Source organism: Pagrus major, chromosome 9 (assembly GCF_040436345.1).
Source record: "Pagrus major chromosome 9, Pma_NU_1.0".
NCBI classification, from domain to species: domain Eukaryota; kingdom Metazoa; phylum Chordata; class Actinopteri; order Spariformes; family Sparidae; genus Pagrus; species Pagrus major.
In genome coordinates, this window is record NC_133223.1 from 20911186 (window position 1) to 20925906 (window position 14721).

The following is a 14721-nucleotide window of genomic DNA, read 5'->3' on the forward strand; positions in this document are numbered from 1 at the left end:
CATGGAGGTGCATCATCGTCAACTCCATGGAAGAGGACCCGCTCCCTCTGTTTCATTCAAGGTAACAAAAACACAATGATTCTTCATTTCAGGTTATAATTCACTAATGGAAACATAGTTATGAATATTTCTTTTCATTTCTGCCAACAGATCGCCCTAAATCCTCCACATTGGACCTTTACAGCACAGACAAGAGGATGATACCCCTCTTCTCATTCAACTCTCAAAAAGAAAGCTAATAAGCATATTTCCCAAAATATTAAACAATTTATCTCAGTGGTTATTTTTAGGAAACATAAGGTGAACATGCGCAAAAGTTGAGCAGCAGTTCACAACAGTAATCTGAGCAGACAGGGACAGGATGAAGCTGGTTTGTGTGTGTGTGTGTATTTGACATTTAATTGGCTCACATCTGAATGTTTTTTTTTAGAATTCAAACTTCAAAAGTGTTGCGAACACAACAAACATTGTCCAGGCTTGACATTGTCAGCGAATTTAAATGGAATCGAAAACTAATTGCAGAGACAGACTTTCCACAACAGAGATACCACAGCTGACTGACAATGTTAACGCTCTCCGGTCTATATGACCTCCTTTCTTGGCATCATCTAAAACAATAAGCACAAACCCACGACTGTATCAAAAAACAATGCAACAGGAGCTCTCAGCTGTTCTTGTTGGTGGAACATGCTCGATGCAGGAGAGCTATTTCCAGCATGTTTAAGCTGCCACGCGATATTCCTCATCTATTCAGGCTGTATGTGTGTTTATGTGTGTCAAACAGAGGGGTTGTAAAAATGCTTTATGGCAGCTGCTGAAACACTGACCTTTACAGAAAACCAGCGATCTGTTCCAAACAACATGATCTACTGTGAGCATGTGTGTGTGCACGAGCATTACGTGTGCACATGTGACATGATGTACAGCCCGTAACGTCCTATCCCACCAGCCATCATTAACTTTGATGTACAGCCAAACGTCATTATGTATGGTCGACTGCATGATTTACTGTTGGAGATATAATGGAGTGGCTACTGTAATGAACTGAGTGTTTGATGCACGGGTCTCTGCTGGAGGGAGAGAAGTAAATACTACGACCGTGATGGCTGCGATTACTGTGTTGATGTTGATGATGATGATGATGAAACTCCCCCCCTCTCTCGCAGATGATGCGAGTGAAATTTTCTGGAGGGAGAGGAGGAGGAGGAGGAGGAGGAGGAAGGGAGGACAAAAGGATGAGGAGATGAAGAAAGCAGTTTGAGGAGATGGAAGAAGAGGAAACAAAGAGAGGAGGGAGGAAGCAGAGCAATTATAGGCTGTAGTGCCGGAGCAAACTTTGATGTTTTGACAGCCAGCCACTGCTGGAGGGAGGCAAGCGTGAGTGTTGATGATGATGATAATCGATGATGATAACGCTGATGATGGAGAAGCTCACGCGGTCTTTAAGGTCTCTTATCAGTGAAGATCTGTGGAGCCACAGGGTGTCCTTGTGGTCGAACTGGGACATCCTGCTGGACGACATCCACCCTGCCTCAGTGTCCTTGAGCAATGCTGTGATGCTGATGACCTTCCGCTCTGACATTCCTGAAGGGCAGTGACAATTCCCTGTATGATATATAAAAAAAAAAATATTGTCACCAAAGTAACGTGGATGATTAGGAAGGAAAGAAAGAAGTGATAGTTGGGAGTTTTAATCAAGAAAATAAGAGGAGAGATGGCAGACATGAGGAAAATGGAGCAACAAAAAGAGTTGAGGAGTTAAAAACAAACAAAAATGCACAAGGGAAAGGATTTCTATAACCTCCAGCAGATCAATACTGACGTAATTTTCTACTATGTTACAGCAATATCAAAATATTACATGCTTAACATTGTGCTCATGTACGTGTTTGCCACTGAAAATATGGAAAATCCTGATTTTTAAGCATAATTCATGCCTCAGCACACAAGCCCACAGTGACACACAGCACAGTTAACTATCCTCCAACCACAGTCTGACTCTGCCCTCTAATGGCACACAGTCTGAACTCCATCCTGAGGAATTCATTTCTATTTTCAGTCCTTCTTTTACTGAAATGTTTGACTGAATATGCTTCATCTGAATCCACTTTTTTAAAAAGGTAAAATGTGTGACAAATCAGCATTATAATGAAGTACTGTGGTGCCGCCAAGATGGACTGATTATTGTTCAGTCTGATTATCAGGCAATATTCAACATTTTTCTGATTATTTGTATCTGTGTTTTTTGTTTCTTATTGTTGATAAAAATAAAAAGTGTGTTACTTTGGTTCTGATGCAGCATCCTCTCTCAGTCTGTAGTCACCACTCTGTGCTCTCACTCAATATCCCGCCCACAACACTATCTGACTGGTTACACGTCACAAGTTTCAGCCCATCAACACTGAATAATCTGAATCTGCAAAGTAACTAGTGACTAAAGTTATCAAATAAATGTAGTAGAAAAGAATTATAAAGTAGCAGAAATTTGAAATTATGAATTTAAGTTTCTCAAAATCAGAAGCCCTAAAGGTCTGATACCTGAGACTGTCAGTGTGGAAGGAAGCAGAGTGACTGAAACACAAAGGGCCTCACATAATTTAGTGGAAATAATTCAGATAAAATTACACTGATGAGACAGAAATGCAGTTTTTGGAAAACTCTTTTACTGCCTTTAAAGCACTGTTCTTACGTTACTTGAGAAAAAGAGCACCATCTGAAAACATATCCTTTACTTAATGAATAATACACATGTAAACAACAGAATTCCCTTCATCTTAGTAACAATGCATCTTTTTTGGCTTTACATGTGCAGTGTAATAATGCACGTAACACAGCTTTTGTGCAGTCAATGCACTGTTCAATCTTTATTCACTTTTTCTATATGTTTAATTAGTTTCGGGTCACTTCATCTAACAGAGGTAAACAAGGTAATCTCTGCCTGTCTGTCTTTTGATTTTCTCGACTTCACACTTGTGTGTGTTTTTCTGAATGTCGAGTGTGAGGTCGTTTCTCAAGAAAGCTGCCAGTGATAACAACAACACCCTACAGAGCCGTAGTTCTAGATACTGCAGTTCAAGACCCACAGTTTTACACGTACGCATGTTTTGGGAACCCCTCAATGAACTGTCTGAAACTGGTAGCCTACTGTAATATTACTGTGCTGCTGATCCAGTTTTTAAAAGGCGTACTTCTAAAATGGCGGGTTTGGAACTGCTGCGTCTCGAACTGTGTCGGCTGTACAGCTCTGCAGGTCAATGATATTGTTGCTTGGAGGCCAAGCAATTGGCCCATCCTGAACAGAGAGGGCACTTCAATAGTTTTAGGAATGACTTGTTGGAAATCCAAAAAAGCACAGCAGGACAGTTTTTACATTCAGTCTACAGTCCAAACCTTTTCATATCACATTTTTTAAATGCTTTGAACACTTCAAAATCATGATTGCTCAACCACAAAAAGTACAGTATCATGTTATTTATGTAAATGTGAAAACACTGCAGCAGATACCAGAAGAGCTTCACCAAGCCCAAGCTGTATTTTTCACCTTCATGTGATTATCTGATGGATTTTTCCCTTAAATTAGTGTTGTGTCCTCTTTGCAGCCACAGAATGGAAAAGTCCCACAGCAGGGCTGCAGCCAGGGTCTCCACAGAATCTTGTCCCATGTCAGCTGGCTTTGAACGCCAGGTGCGTCTGCGTTGGTGTCACCGGACGTCTTTACATCTGTGAGGGTGTTTCCATGTCTCTCCACAGCTTTGGCAGTCCGCTCAAGGATTTCAGCGTATCGCGGTTCAGTGTCAGGGGTCAGTGTGCGGGACTCTGAGGGGTCGTGGAAAAGGTCATACAGCAGCGGTGGGTTGTGGTGCGTCACATGCTCTCCATGACACATACAGACTTTAGTGTCGTAGCATCCGCCGGCTCCCGGGGGAGAAAAGTTGGGAGTGAAAAAGTGCACCTTGAAGATGGAGTCACCTGGATGGAAACACACCAGCGAACACGTGAATATAAATATATATGTAAGTTTCACACCTACACATGTGGCTTTTTCCGTAAGATAAAACATCAGACCTCATAAAGGTCAAAAATATTTTTCTCCTAGATGCTAAAAATGCATCTCTGTGTCTACAGGTGTGAACTTACTTCCAGGTGGGTGCCAGCGTACTGCGTTCAGGTAGATTCCACAGTAGTGGAACATGAATTCATGCTCTGATCGCTCTGTCTTCTGCTCCAACAGTGGTATCAGGTTATAGCCATCTAATTGTCTGGGAGAGGCATACAATTTAGACAAAGAGAGGAAAGAGGGAGAGAGTTTAACCACAATACTACATGCAGAAAGATATTCTAGACTTCAGACCGTTCGTCTTATGATAAACTATCTCACACTGCAATTATTATATCTTAACCACCGTATTAAGAAAACTGATTGTCTTTGGAACACAAGCTTGTTATGCCAGGATCAATATGAGCTAAATTAGCTAAATCAGTGTCCACACAGCAGCCTCCTCCAACACAAAAGCTGTGGTTGTTTACAGATAATGAAGTACTATTGGGTCCGCACTGTAATCATCTGGCACCAGAACACTTTAATTATTATTCTCAAGTTTAGAATAAGTAATTGTACAGTCTTTCCACCCTTCATTTTGTAAGTAAACAATAGTTTGTTGTGAAGTTGAATTCAATAAATAACAGAAGCTTTTCAACCTCTCCAGGAATAAAACTCAGGGGAGACAAAGCATCCCTATCAGACAGTCTTTACCTGTCTGGTTGTGTGTCCTCGGCCAGATATTTCAGTGTTGGGTACAGGTCCATGAGACTGGTGGGTTCGTCCACTACTCTTCCAGCTGCCAGTCTGCTGGGCCAGCGGAAAATCCCTGGCACCCTGATCCCCCCCTCCCAGCCACCCATAGCCTTCCCACCTATAGGGTGAGAAACAAGGAGAAATCACACATAAATGGAAAATAAATAAATTGGAAATAACTCTGTTTTTGCAGTAAAAATTACATCAGCACTGTGTATAATGGTCATTTAAACAAACTAAAGACTCATTTTCGGAATTATTGCAATGATCTGTAACTGTAGTAGTTACATGCTTTAACTTTCAGCACCCTGAGATTACCTAAACCCACAATTCTCAAACTGTGGTGGTGGTACACAAGCTCCCCCTAGTGGTATGCAGAGGAAGTATTTTTTCCAATTAAATAAGTTAATTCAATTAGATATAATACTATAAAAATATTGCTGAATTAAGAAAAGTACTAAAACTGAAATTCAATTCAAAATAAATTGAAACCTTCAATCCTTTCCTGTAATATTTTTGTTTTAACCTGGGACATAGTCACGGTCATGCACATTGTGCACGCACAGGTCATCCATGATTAGCTACGAGCTAAACTCAAACTGTGATGGAAAGATAGTAAGCAGAGGTAAAATGAAGGGTTAAAAAGAAGAGGACTGAGGAGCACTGTTGACGACAGTGAACAAACAATGAGAGTTCGTGGACACTTAAGCTGGAGAGTCCACAGCACGTGCTAACGTTAGCAGCTAATGGCGCAAAACAGAAAGCTACGAGTAAGGTCTACACTACTGTATTTTAACACAGGTCATGATGGTGGTACTTGGAGGGCCAAATACTTTCTGAGGTGGTACTCAGTGAAAAAGTTTGAGAAACACAGATCTAAACTGAAGCAGGGTGCTCGGTCAAGATGAATCAATCAATAAAAATCACCTTCCAATGCTGTTAATAACGCTTTACCTACAGTTTATAAGTGTTTTGAGGCTTTAAAAACCAGAGGTGACATTAAAATGAGATTAAAAAAACAGTGTGAGATGACATCTACCTTTATAGATGCTGTTCCAGCCTCCTTTCTGGCCGATTAGTGAATCAGCATCCTCGAGGTGTCCACCGTGGTCTGAGGTAAAGTACATCAGAGTGTTGTTGGCGAGGCCGAGGGAGTCCACCGTCTCTGTTATTTTACCTAGAAACATATAAATATGGCGTTAGAGTTGAAGAGGTGAATCTTTAAAAAATGTACATGAATTTCAGAATATCTTTGTACTTGGTATTTCCCCCTTTTGCTGTAATAACAGCATGCTCTCGATCTGGCATGGACTCCACAAGTTCATGCAGAACCTGATTACTCATGTTATCCCAGCAAGAGTTTGACACTGTGCTATCATTCTCTCTCCCTTCTGTTACTGTCATAAATCTCTAACTTGGATTCATCAGTAAACAGGATTTTTTCCATCATCCACTGTGAAATTCTGGTATTCTTTAACCGACCCCAAGCGTTCTGAGTTGTTTTCCCTCCTCAAAAGTCATTTAGAAAGTTCTACTCATCCTCTGAGACAGAAACTACAAGACAGCCTTCTCTTCACAGGACTTTTGCTGATTGAAGTCTTGACTTGTTTATTAAGCAAATTCTGTATCTGTGATAAAGTTGCTTTTTTTTTTTTATCTGTCAGGGAACAAAGCTTGATGTATTGATCTCCTGATTATGTGGTCATGTTGGGTCTGCCTGATTGTGCTTTGGATACAACTGATACAATTTGTGTGAAGTGTGTTAGAGTCCCATGCACTGCCACCTTAGAAACCAGAGTCGAGCCATGATTTGACGTGAAGAAAGTCCCTCTTTGCTTAGAAAAACAATTTGACATCTGACTCTCTCATTTACTTCCTGAATCCTCAAACTTTCTGATTATTTCCAGGTTCACATGACAACTTTAGAGATTTTCAATGTGGTCTCAGACTTTTGGACCCCAGTGTATATACAATAAATTCAAAATGCCACATGCACAGAACAGTTTAAGTATACGTGGTGGCCACAGCGATGATGGGATGTTTGCACCTGTGAGATGTTGCCAGCCATCAGACCAGTTAACTTTAAACTACAGGCCAGTATATAACATTTAACAGTGTGTGCCAATATGAGCATATTGACTTCACAGCCCTCACTCACCGATCATCCAATCCACTTCTTCTAGGTTGTCACCGTAGCGACCGTGGCGACTTTTGCCAGCAAAGATGGGGGTTTTGAAGAGTGGCGTGTGCATATGGGCCAAAGAGAATAAGAGGAGGAACGGATGATCGACATTTCTGAGGAGGAGAGGAGAGGACAATAACAGGAAGAAGTAATATGAGAGACTCTGTCATCAATCATTAGCGTCATTTCAAATATTTCCTACTAATGTTGGTTTTACACAAGGTATGATAAAGGAAAACGCAATGCAAAAACTTAAAGACAAACTCCAGCTGGATTCTTTAAAACGTAAACATAAAACAAATCATAAATGCTGAGCAACGATCAGCCAGCTGCACGCTTGTGATGAAAGAGGAGTACCGCTCAATTAAAGTATTATTTCACACACAGTCTGTGTGGTATCAGACAAGTCTAGTCAATCACTGATCAAACCACAGATGTGGTAAAATAAAGCTGCTCTGTTCACATGGATGAAGCCACCCAGAGGGCTTTTATGGCGGTGATGCCTGAGCTTTTTAAACACAACACAACACGTGACTCTGGTCCTGCTTTCCTACCTCTTTATAAAATTTTGCGCTTCTCCCAGCAACCTCTGGGGCACCGTCTCCACTGTCATTGGCTGTTCGATCACGTCTTGGTTCCTCATGATGATGCAGTTCCAGGTCGGCAGGAGTTTAAAGGGCACATACCACACAGCGGTTGCCAGGATAGCGAGGAAAAAAAGTGCTACCAGGAGCCACAGGCTGAGTTCAAAGAGGCCACACACACGGACACACACCTGAAAAGTGAACACACCCAGTTTGGAAATTAATTATTTTTTTCAATGACTGAGAGCACTTCTGTACAAGGTGCAAGGTACACTTTTATTTATCATTTTACAACACAGGGCTTTATAACAAAATGCTAGTTGTAGTTATGCTATAAAGTAGATACAGTATGACACAAAGTGCCTGGGAGCAGAACATCTCTCTGATACGAGACCAGTATTTAACATTCACATCTCCACAAGTACAGGATTTACTGCAGGGCTGTTGCACTGGTATTGCATTGGAGATGTAATGTTATTGTACCATGACACTTCTTATTAGTGTCTGGGAGAGAATTCAGACCTGCTATTACCATCCGTCCCGAGTGATCCGATCACAAGTGGACAGCTTTAAGCCCCTGAATTCACACCGGGCATTAAATGTGTCTCTATATGTGTATCAAGTGACCTCTTGTGATCAGATACCCCTTCCCCAGTCTATATGCGATATATACACCTACATCACTGGAACAAACAGATATTTTTATGTATAATGTTTGCCGAATTAACAAGCAGGCCCAAATAGTTAAACATTTGTTACAGGCTGCGTTTCACAACGTTTATAAAGATTCCCTGAACGCAACAAGTCTCAAAATTACATGTTTTCTTAAGGGAGTATGGGGACTTTTTCCACGGGAATCAAAGAAGGAGCCTTTAGTAGTAACTGTATTTGTAAAATTTGACATGATTACTTTCAGTATGTTATATTCTTTAATAAATGTGGTGGAAATGGTGAAATCAGTTGGTCTGGGATTTAACAGTTGGATTGTAATGCAGTTCCATGATTTTACCAGTAGATGGGATCACAAACCATTACTTAGTTAATTATTTCCACCAGGTAGTACATTGTGTCCTTTGTACAAACATGCTGTACGTAATTATCTAAACTTGGACATGAAAATAGTTTTATAGATGTGTAACTTCCTGCTGCTCAGTTCTGTATCTTTTCTCTTCAGAACAAGTGCTTGTTTTAAGATTTTTTTTTGCTGTTGCTGTACTTCAGTATCGATATGACTTTGCTTTCCCCTAAAACAGGTTTCTGGCTGACATGACTATGAATTTCACAACTGCAGCTGCCAGGCTCTGCTCCCAATCTTTTTTTCAGCCCTGTGGCTCGTGTCTTAGTGATTACGCATTCATTATTTTGCCTTGGGGTGAACGGCACAGCAACTCTTTGCCTTCCAATTTCAGCTGGCAACCCAAGTGTATCTCACACTTTTGTTTTGCTTTTGATATTGATTCCTAGCTCAGCCATTTTTCTCTTATTATATGCCCCTTTTTCAGATGTACCTTTGTGTGATCATTTCTAAGGAGAGGAAAGTAAAAGCAACACTGACAACAAAATCACCCTCACCAGTGTGAGAAGTCCAACTCCAAGCATCATTGAGAGATTTCGGAGTGCGTGCTGAAAGTCTGCCAGGACATCACTCCCCTCTCCGGGCGCACAGTCATTGAACAGGGTGAACGGCAGGCCGTAGAAGTAGCTGAAGCCATGCTGGTTCGGGTGGTGGCAGTGGTCTCCTCTGTGTTCACAGTTTACACCCAAGTGCCACTTACCTGCAGAGAGACAGTCAAAAACCAGAGGAGACACAGGAATGTCTTTCCTTGTACATTTCCCTACCCACTAGGCCGGTGGTGTATCCTTGCTGCTGCAGCCTCTTTGCAAAGGTGGTCTCACTGGGAGGCAGCCCCCCTGAACCTCCGAGGAACAGCAGCACCTGCACACGGCCGAAACTGCCCATTCCTTGTCACACACGTGCAAAAAAACAATGAAACAAACATTATGGAACCCATCATTGCTGCACAAATATGAACAGGATGCTCCTACTTGCACTGGGTGAATACGTTTAAGAGTATCTGTTACCTGAGCGGCGGGGATAGCGCCCCGTCATGAAAGCAGCCCGACTCGGAGTGCAGAGAGGAGCGGCTGCAAGGTGCTGAGTCAACTTTACCCCTTCAGAAGCGAGTCTGTCTATGTTAGGAGTCCTACCGGGACAGAACAGGTGTGAATACATGAAACAGAGACAGAGAATATGAAATAAATTTACATCATAGATGTGACATGATAAAACTCATTTTTTAGGACTGACCTGATGGTGTCATTACCGTAGCAACCTACATCACCGATGCCCAGGTCGTCCACCATCATCAGGACAAAGTTGGGCCTCCTGCCCACCTCCTCCCCTGTGACATCACTTCCTGCTACCAGGAGCAGGGAGAGAAGAAGATGTGCCAACAGGGAGGACCTTCGGGTGAAAGATTAAACGTGGCAGTTTAATTTGAAAAGTAGGGCTGCACTATATATATTGTTTCAGCATCGACATCTCAATGAGCGTTTGTGCAAAAGTAATGTTGCGGGTTGCCCAATTTAAAGTAAGGCAAATTACCTCAAACAGGTCCTGCTGCAACTTTCTTTGTTGCATAATACAGAAGGAAAACTCTCATGGTTTTCATTTCACATGATGACTAATCTAAAAGAGAAGTCCGTCTAATATTACACAGTTTAGTCCGACTGGGTTCTTGGAAACAAGGCAGTTTTCACAACATTTAACAATTTAACAGACAAAGCATGGCCAACTTTGGTTGTTTGATAAAATGCAAAATCACCCCAATCATTCTTGAAGAATATATGAATATTTCAAAATATTACTATACAAGTTATCTGGTGAAAAGTCCTGTATATCTTTTATATTATTCTATTATCATTCAGCAATACTGTAAAGAAAAATAAACGATTAGTCGACTCATCAGAATATTAATCAGCAACGATTTTGAGAGTTGATTAAACCCAAATGCTGGAATGTAACTAAGTACATTTACTCAAGGACTGTACTTAAGTGCAAAATTTAAGCACTTTTACTTTACTATTTCCATTTTATGCAAAGTTTTACTTCAACTCAGCTACATTTTAGTGGAAAATATTGTACTTTTTACTCCACTACATTTGTCTGACGGCTTTAGTTACTTGTTACCTTTCAGATTACAACTTTCCGTATCCCTTTTGTCCAGCTAAGCTAAAGCGTTCCTTCATGGGTTGAGAAACTTCTTCTTCAGTGAAGTAAATGTAAAAACCCTCTTGGATTAGCTATAAAATGCATCGTCACAGAGCTGAAAACGAGCTGTTTCTCAAGGAACATGTCAACAACATTAACTGTTGTGGCTCTCACAGGGCAGTGACACTTAATAACACATAATAATCTTACAGATTTTCATGTAAACAGTGTATAAAGTAGTTAAATTAGCTCAACTTTGAACGTCTATAGCAGTCAAACACAACATACTTACAGCATGCAGCAGTAATATGAATCCAAAAACATCATATATAATAGTAAAACACTGTTTGGGACCATGTTAATGCACACTGACTACTTCACCTGTTGGTACATTTTCAATCCCATCACAGCTGACTCTCAGCAATGAAGTTATGTCTTACATTCTTTCTAGTATTTGCTCTGGACTGTATCTAAATGTAAACAGTCTGTAATGTCTTCAAAATTGGATCTACGACATTATACAGTTCAGGCTAGTTTTACTTCCTGGTTCGTTTTGTTAATTCAGATGTTTTTTTTTACGGCACTTTAGTCGATAAACACTGCATGTGCTGTTGTCTTAAGAAGGCAAAGGGACTCACCTCATACCTGCACAATGCACTGATTCATAAAACTAGAGAATGTCACACGTTTTCTCCATCTGCCACGAGATCAGCCCCCCTCACGCTACAGTAATGACTGGACTGCCGGCGCACAACCACGCTCGCCCTAATGCGTGGAGTGAATGCGCACGTGAAAAGTTCTGTTTTAAAACGGGGGCTCCAAAAGTGTGAATCCTCTCATTACCGAAGAGATTAATAATTAACGCTTCCTTTTACAGGTGTGCACATGTCATTGTTAGTAGGTGGTAATTACAAGGTAACATAGCCTACTTGAAATGTCTTTGAAATGTCCGCAATAATTACCTCATCATTCATTCTAAGTGCTGTATCGTAGGCAACTGGACGTGTTTTAGTTTCTTGAAGACCTTTCACCTCTCATCCAAGAGGCGTCTTCAGTTCTAACTAACTGGAGGGGAGCTGCAGGCTTTTAAACTCTGTGTGGGAGTGTCCTTTCAGAGTCGTCAGGGCCACTTGTCAAGACTCTGCTGTCCACTTACATCTGAAAGAGAAAACTCATTCCTTTGAGGACAACAATGTGAACATGTAAGCCAGAGAAGACAGATGGTTTGAAAGAGGAGTAAAAGAGTTAATCTATGTCAAACTGGAATGACCGTCTTTGAACAGAGTTGGTGGCCTATGACATTACTTATCACTCACCTACAATGCAGTACTGAGTTCTCTCCCCAGACAGGTGAACAACAATTAACACCTGGGCTCACCTAGCACTTAAAACCCCACATGAAGGCTGGTTGGGTCAGTGACCCACAAGTGGCCCTAACGACTCTGAAACTCAGCTCACACGTGTCCTTAACGACTCTGAAAGGACACTCCCACACAGATATTGTCCTGCAACTCCCCTCCAGTTAGTTAGAACTGAAGACACCTCTTGGATGAGAGGTGAGACGTCTTCAAGAAACTGACACAAGTCCAGTTGCCTACGATACAGCACTTAGAATTACCATGACCTGGATGACCCGGAACCTTCATCAACATGTTAACTTCCCTACATTTCTCTGATGGGTGTAGTCATTGGAGATCAGGACTTTACATACTGTACGTCAATTCAAATTCAACTTTATGTGTCCCCAAAGGGCAATTAGCAACAAAATCACATTAGCAAGAGTAACACATGACTCAGCAGCACTGCAATAGTGAACAAAACAATACTGACTGTCCCGTCACCCCCATACACAAAGCATTACCAGCATAGCATTACAATCAAAATACTCAGGATGGACAAGCTACCTCCTTTCCCCTGCACTGAGGAGGGTGATAGCTGTGAGAATGAATGAGTGTTTGTGTCAGTTTGTCTTGACTGAGAGGAATCTGAAGCAGGTGCTGATTGACCCTCCTGAAGCAGAGGCTGGGTGCAGTCAGACTAGATGGAATTTGCCCTTTTCACCACCAAACAGGCTGCTCTGCTGAAACACCTGCAATTTTGCTGCATGTACTCAATATTATTTCAACCTGGGTCAGTTTAGTAATGCAATACTGGGTTATTTTTATCTGTGGTTAAAAATCACCCAACAGAAGGGCTGTTTTGATGTGTCAAGTCAGCCCTATATTGTGTTGGTGCTATATTGACCCAACACTGAGTCAATCTTTAACCCAGTGGGTTTTTATTGTATGCAGGAACTGCAAAACAAACGGAGGACTGAAATCCAAAAACAAACAGAGCAACAAATAAATGGTTAATATTTGAGAGGAGCTGCCCTCCCAGTGTGTTTAAACCAAAGTCATACAAGTATCCAAATGGATGAAGGTAGCACACACACACACACCTCTTCAGGACACCATGAGGCCGAAACATTAGTATGCAACGTTAGCATCATCCATTTGGATACTTAGCAGATTATTATCATAATTGTTATTATTATTATACTATTATAATTTTAAAATACTTGAATTAATTGATTACTAAATTAATACTTAATTGTTTTTTGTATTCATTTGCTTTTGTACTTGTTTGAGTGAATGAATGCAAATGTTTTTCAGACATGTGGAAACAAAACAAATGTATTCATTTTATAAATTACTTAAACATACACTTAGTAAGAAAGATTTTAGAGTCTCATTCCCAACTCATTAAATACTGACGCTTTGGGAATGCGACCGACTGCGCCTCTTGACCTCATTGATGGTGCTCTGACTGGGAGGAGGATGGCATGTGAAGTCTATGCAAATGTCCTCGTCTTCAATACACTGAGCCTAAGGAATGAGTTTTCTCACCTGATTAAAAAAAATCATTAGCCACAGGGCCGTGACTCATCATCATCACGGAGGTGAGTCATGATTAGTGAGTCATTCCCAATCTTCAGGTTGTATCGGTTCTCACACTGGCTCTGACAGCCATCTATATACAGAATGTGAAGGAGTGGCGACAGGTGACAATCCCCTGAGGTGAACCTGTGCATGATGAGCGCTCCCCTGACGTATCTATCTATCTATCTATCTATCTATCTATCTATCTATCTATCTATCTATCTATCTATCTATCTATCTATCTATCTATCTATCTATCTATCTATCTATCTATTTAATCTTAATGAATTTAAATGTGCTGTTATTGCAACAACATGCAACACATGTAATTTGGTATGTTGACCATGTGCTAACCTACATATTAAAAAGCTGAACTGAACTGATCTTTTGGGTTTTGCCCTTTTTTAACAATTCCTCAAAGGACAACGTCATGGCAATGTCAGGGCCACTGGCCTGTAGTTATCCGGGACCTTTGGGTGCTGTTGCTCTCAGCAACAGGAATCACAACAGACTGTTTACATCATTTTGGAACGCTCCGCCAGCTGAGTCACGACATAGAGATATAATTAAAAATGGGACGTAGTTGCTCTGCACAGCAGGTGAGCAGGCAGCTCCCAGTGTTATCGAGGCCAGGGCTTGTCTTGTAGCATTTAAGTTTTAACCGCAGTGCGATCATCAAACGCAGAAACAGGGCATGAGTTGGAAATATGATATCATTAAACATAAGGAACTGCTTATTACTGTGTAAAACCACTGATTCCCAGCCTTGTGCCTTTATTACCAGGCAAGCATACTCCAGAAAAATTGTAGGATCTCTTGTTATTATTAACTATTTTTTATACTCGCAGCACAGCGGACGTTTGTGCAGGAATTCAGTCAATTAAGGGAACTTGTGATCGTAGTGCAACAGAAGAACTGAGAGGCAAGTTTGACCTGTTTTTAAGTCATAAACACAGAGAGAAAACAATTGAGAGGACACTTAGGGCTCAGGGCTTCCACATAATAATATTTCACATCTGAACAAAACA

The 14721-nt window shown here is 41.1% G+C and overlaps 1 protein-coding gene across 1 annotated transcript; it reads right to left on the bottom strand.

Moving 5' to 3' along the window:
- Window positions 1-2641: 2641 nt before the first annotated feature.
- On the bottom strand, window positions 2642-11474 carry arsh (arylsulfatase H). The gene is made up of 11 exons (XM_073474387.1): window positions 11411-11474; window positions 9870-10025; window positions 9644-9765; window positions 9401-9523; window positions 9134-9336; window positions 7532-7752; window positions 6954-7090; window positions 5835-5972; window positions 4754-4913; window positions 4138-4259; window positions 2642-3969 (listed from the first exon to the last, which is right to left on the bottom strand). The coding sequence occupies exons 1-11, from the start codon at window positions 11413-11415 to the stop codon at window positions 3572-3574; spliced, it is 1785 nt and encodes a 594-aa protein (XP_073330488.1). The 5' UTR covers window positions 11416-11474; the 3' UTR covers window positions 2642-3571.
- Between the last annotated feature and the right edge of the window lie 3247 nt (window positions 11475-14721).

Bases quoted from the DNA above. Each gene is read 5' to 3' on its own strand.
- arsh (XM_073474387.1), bottom strand. The intron at 9,524-9,643 runs GTAACAGATACT...GTGTGTGACAAG, and splicing joins GCGCTATCCCCGCCGCTCAG to GAATGGGCAGTTTCGGCCGT. The intron at 9,337-9,400 runs GTAGGGAAATGT...GTCTCTCTGCAG, and splicing joins ATACACCACCGGCCTAGTGG to GTAAGTGGCACTTGGGTGTA.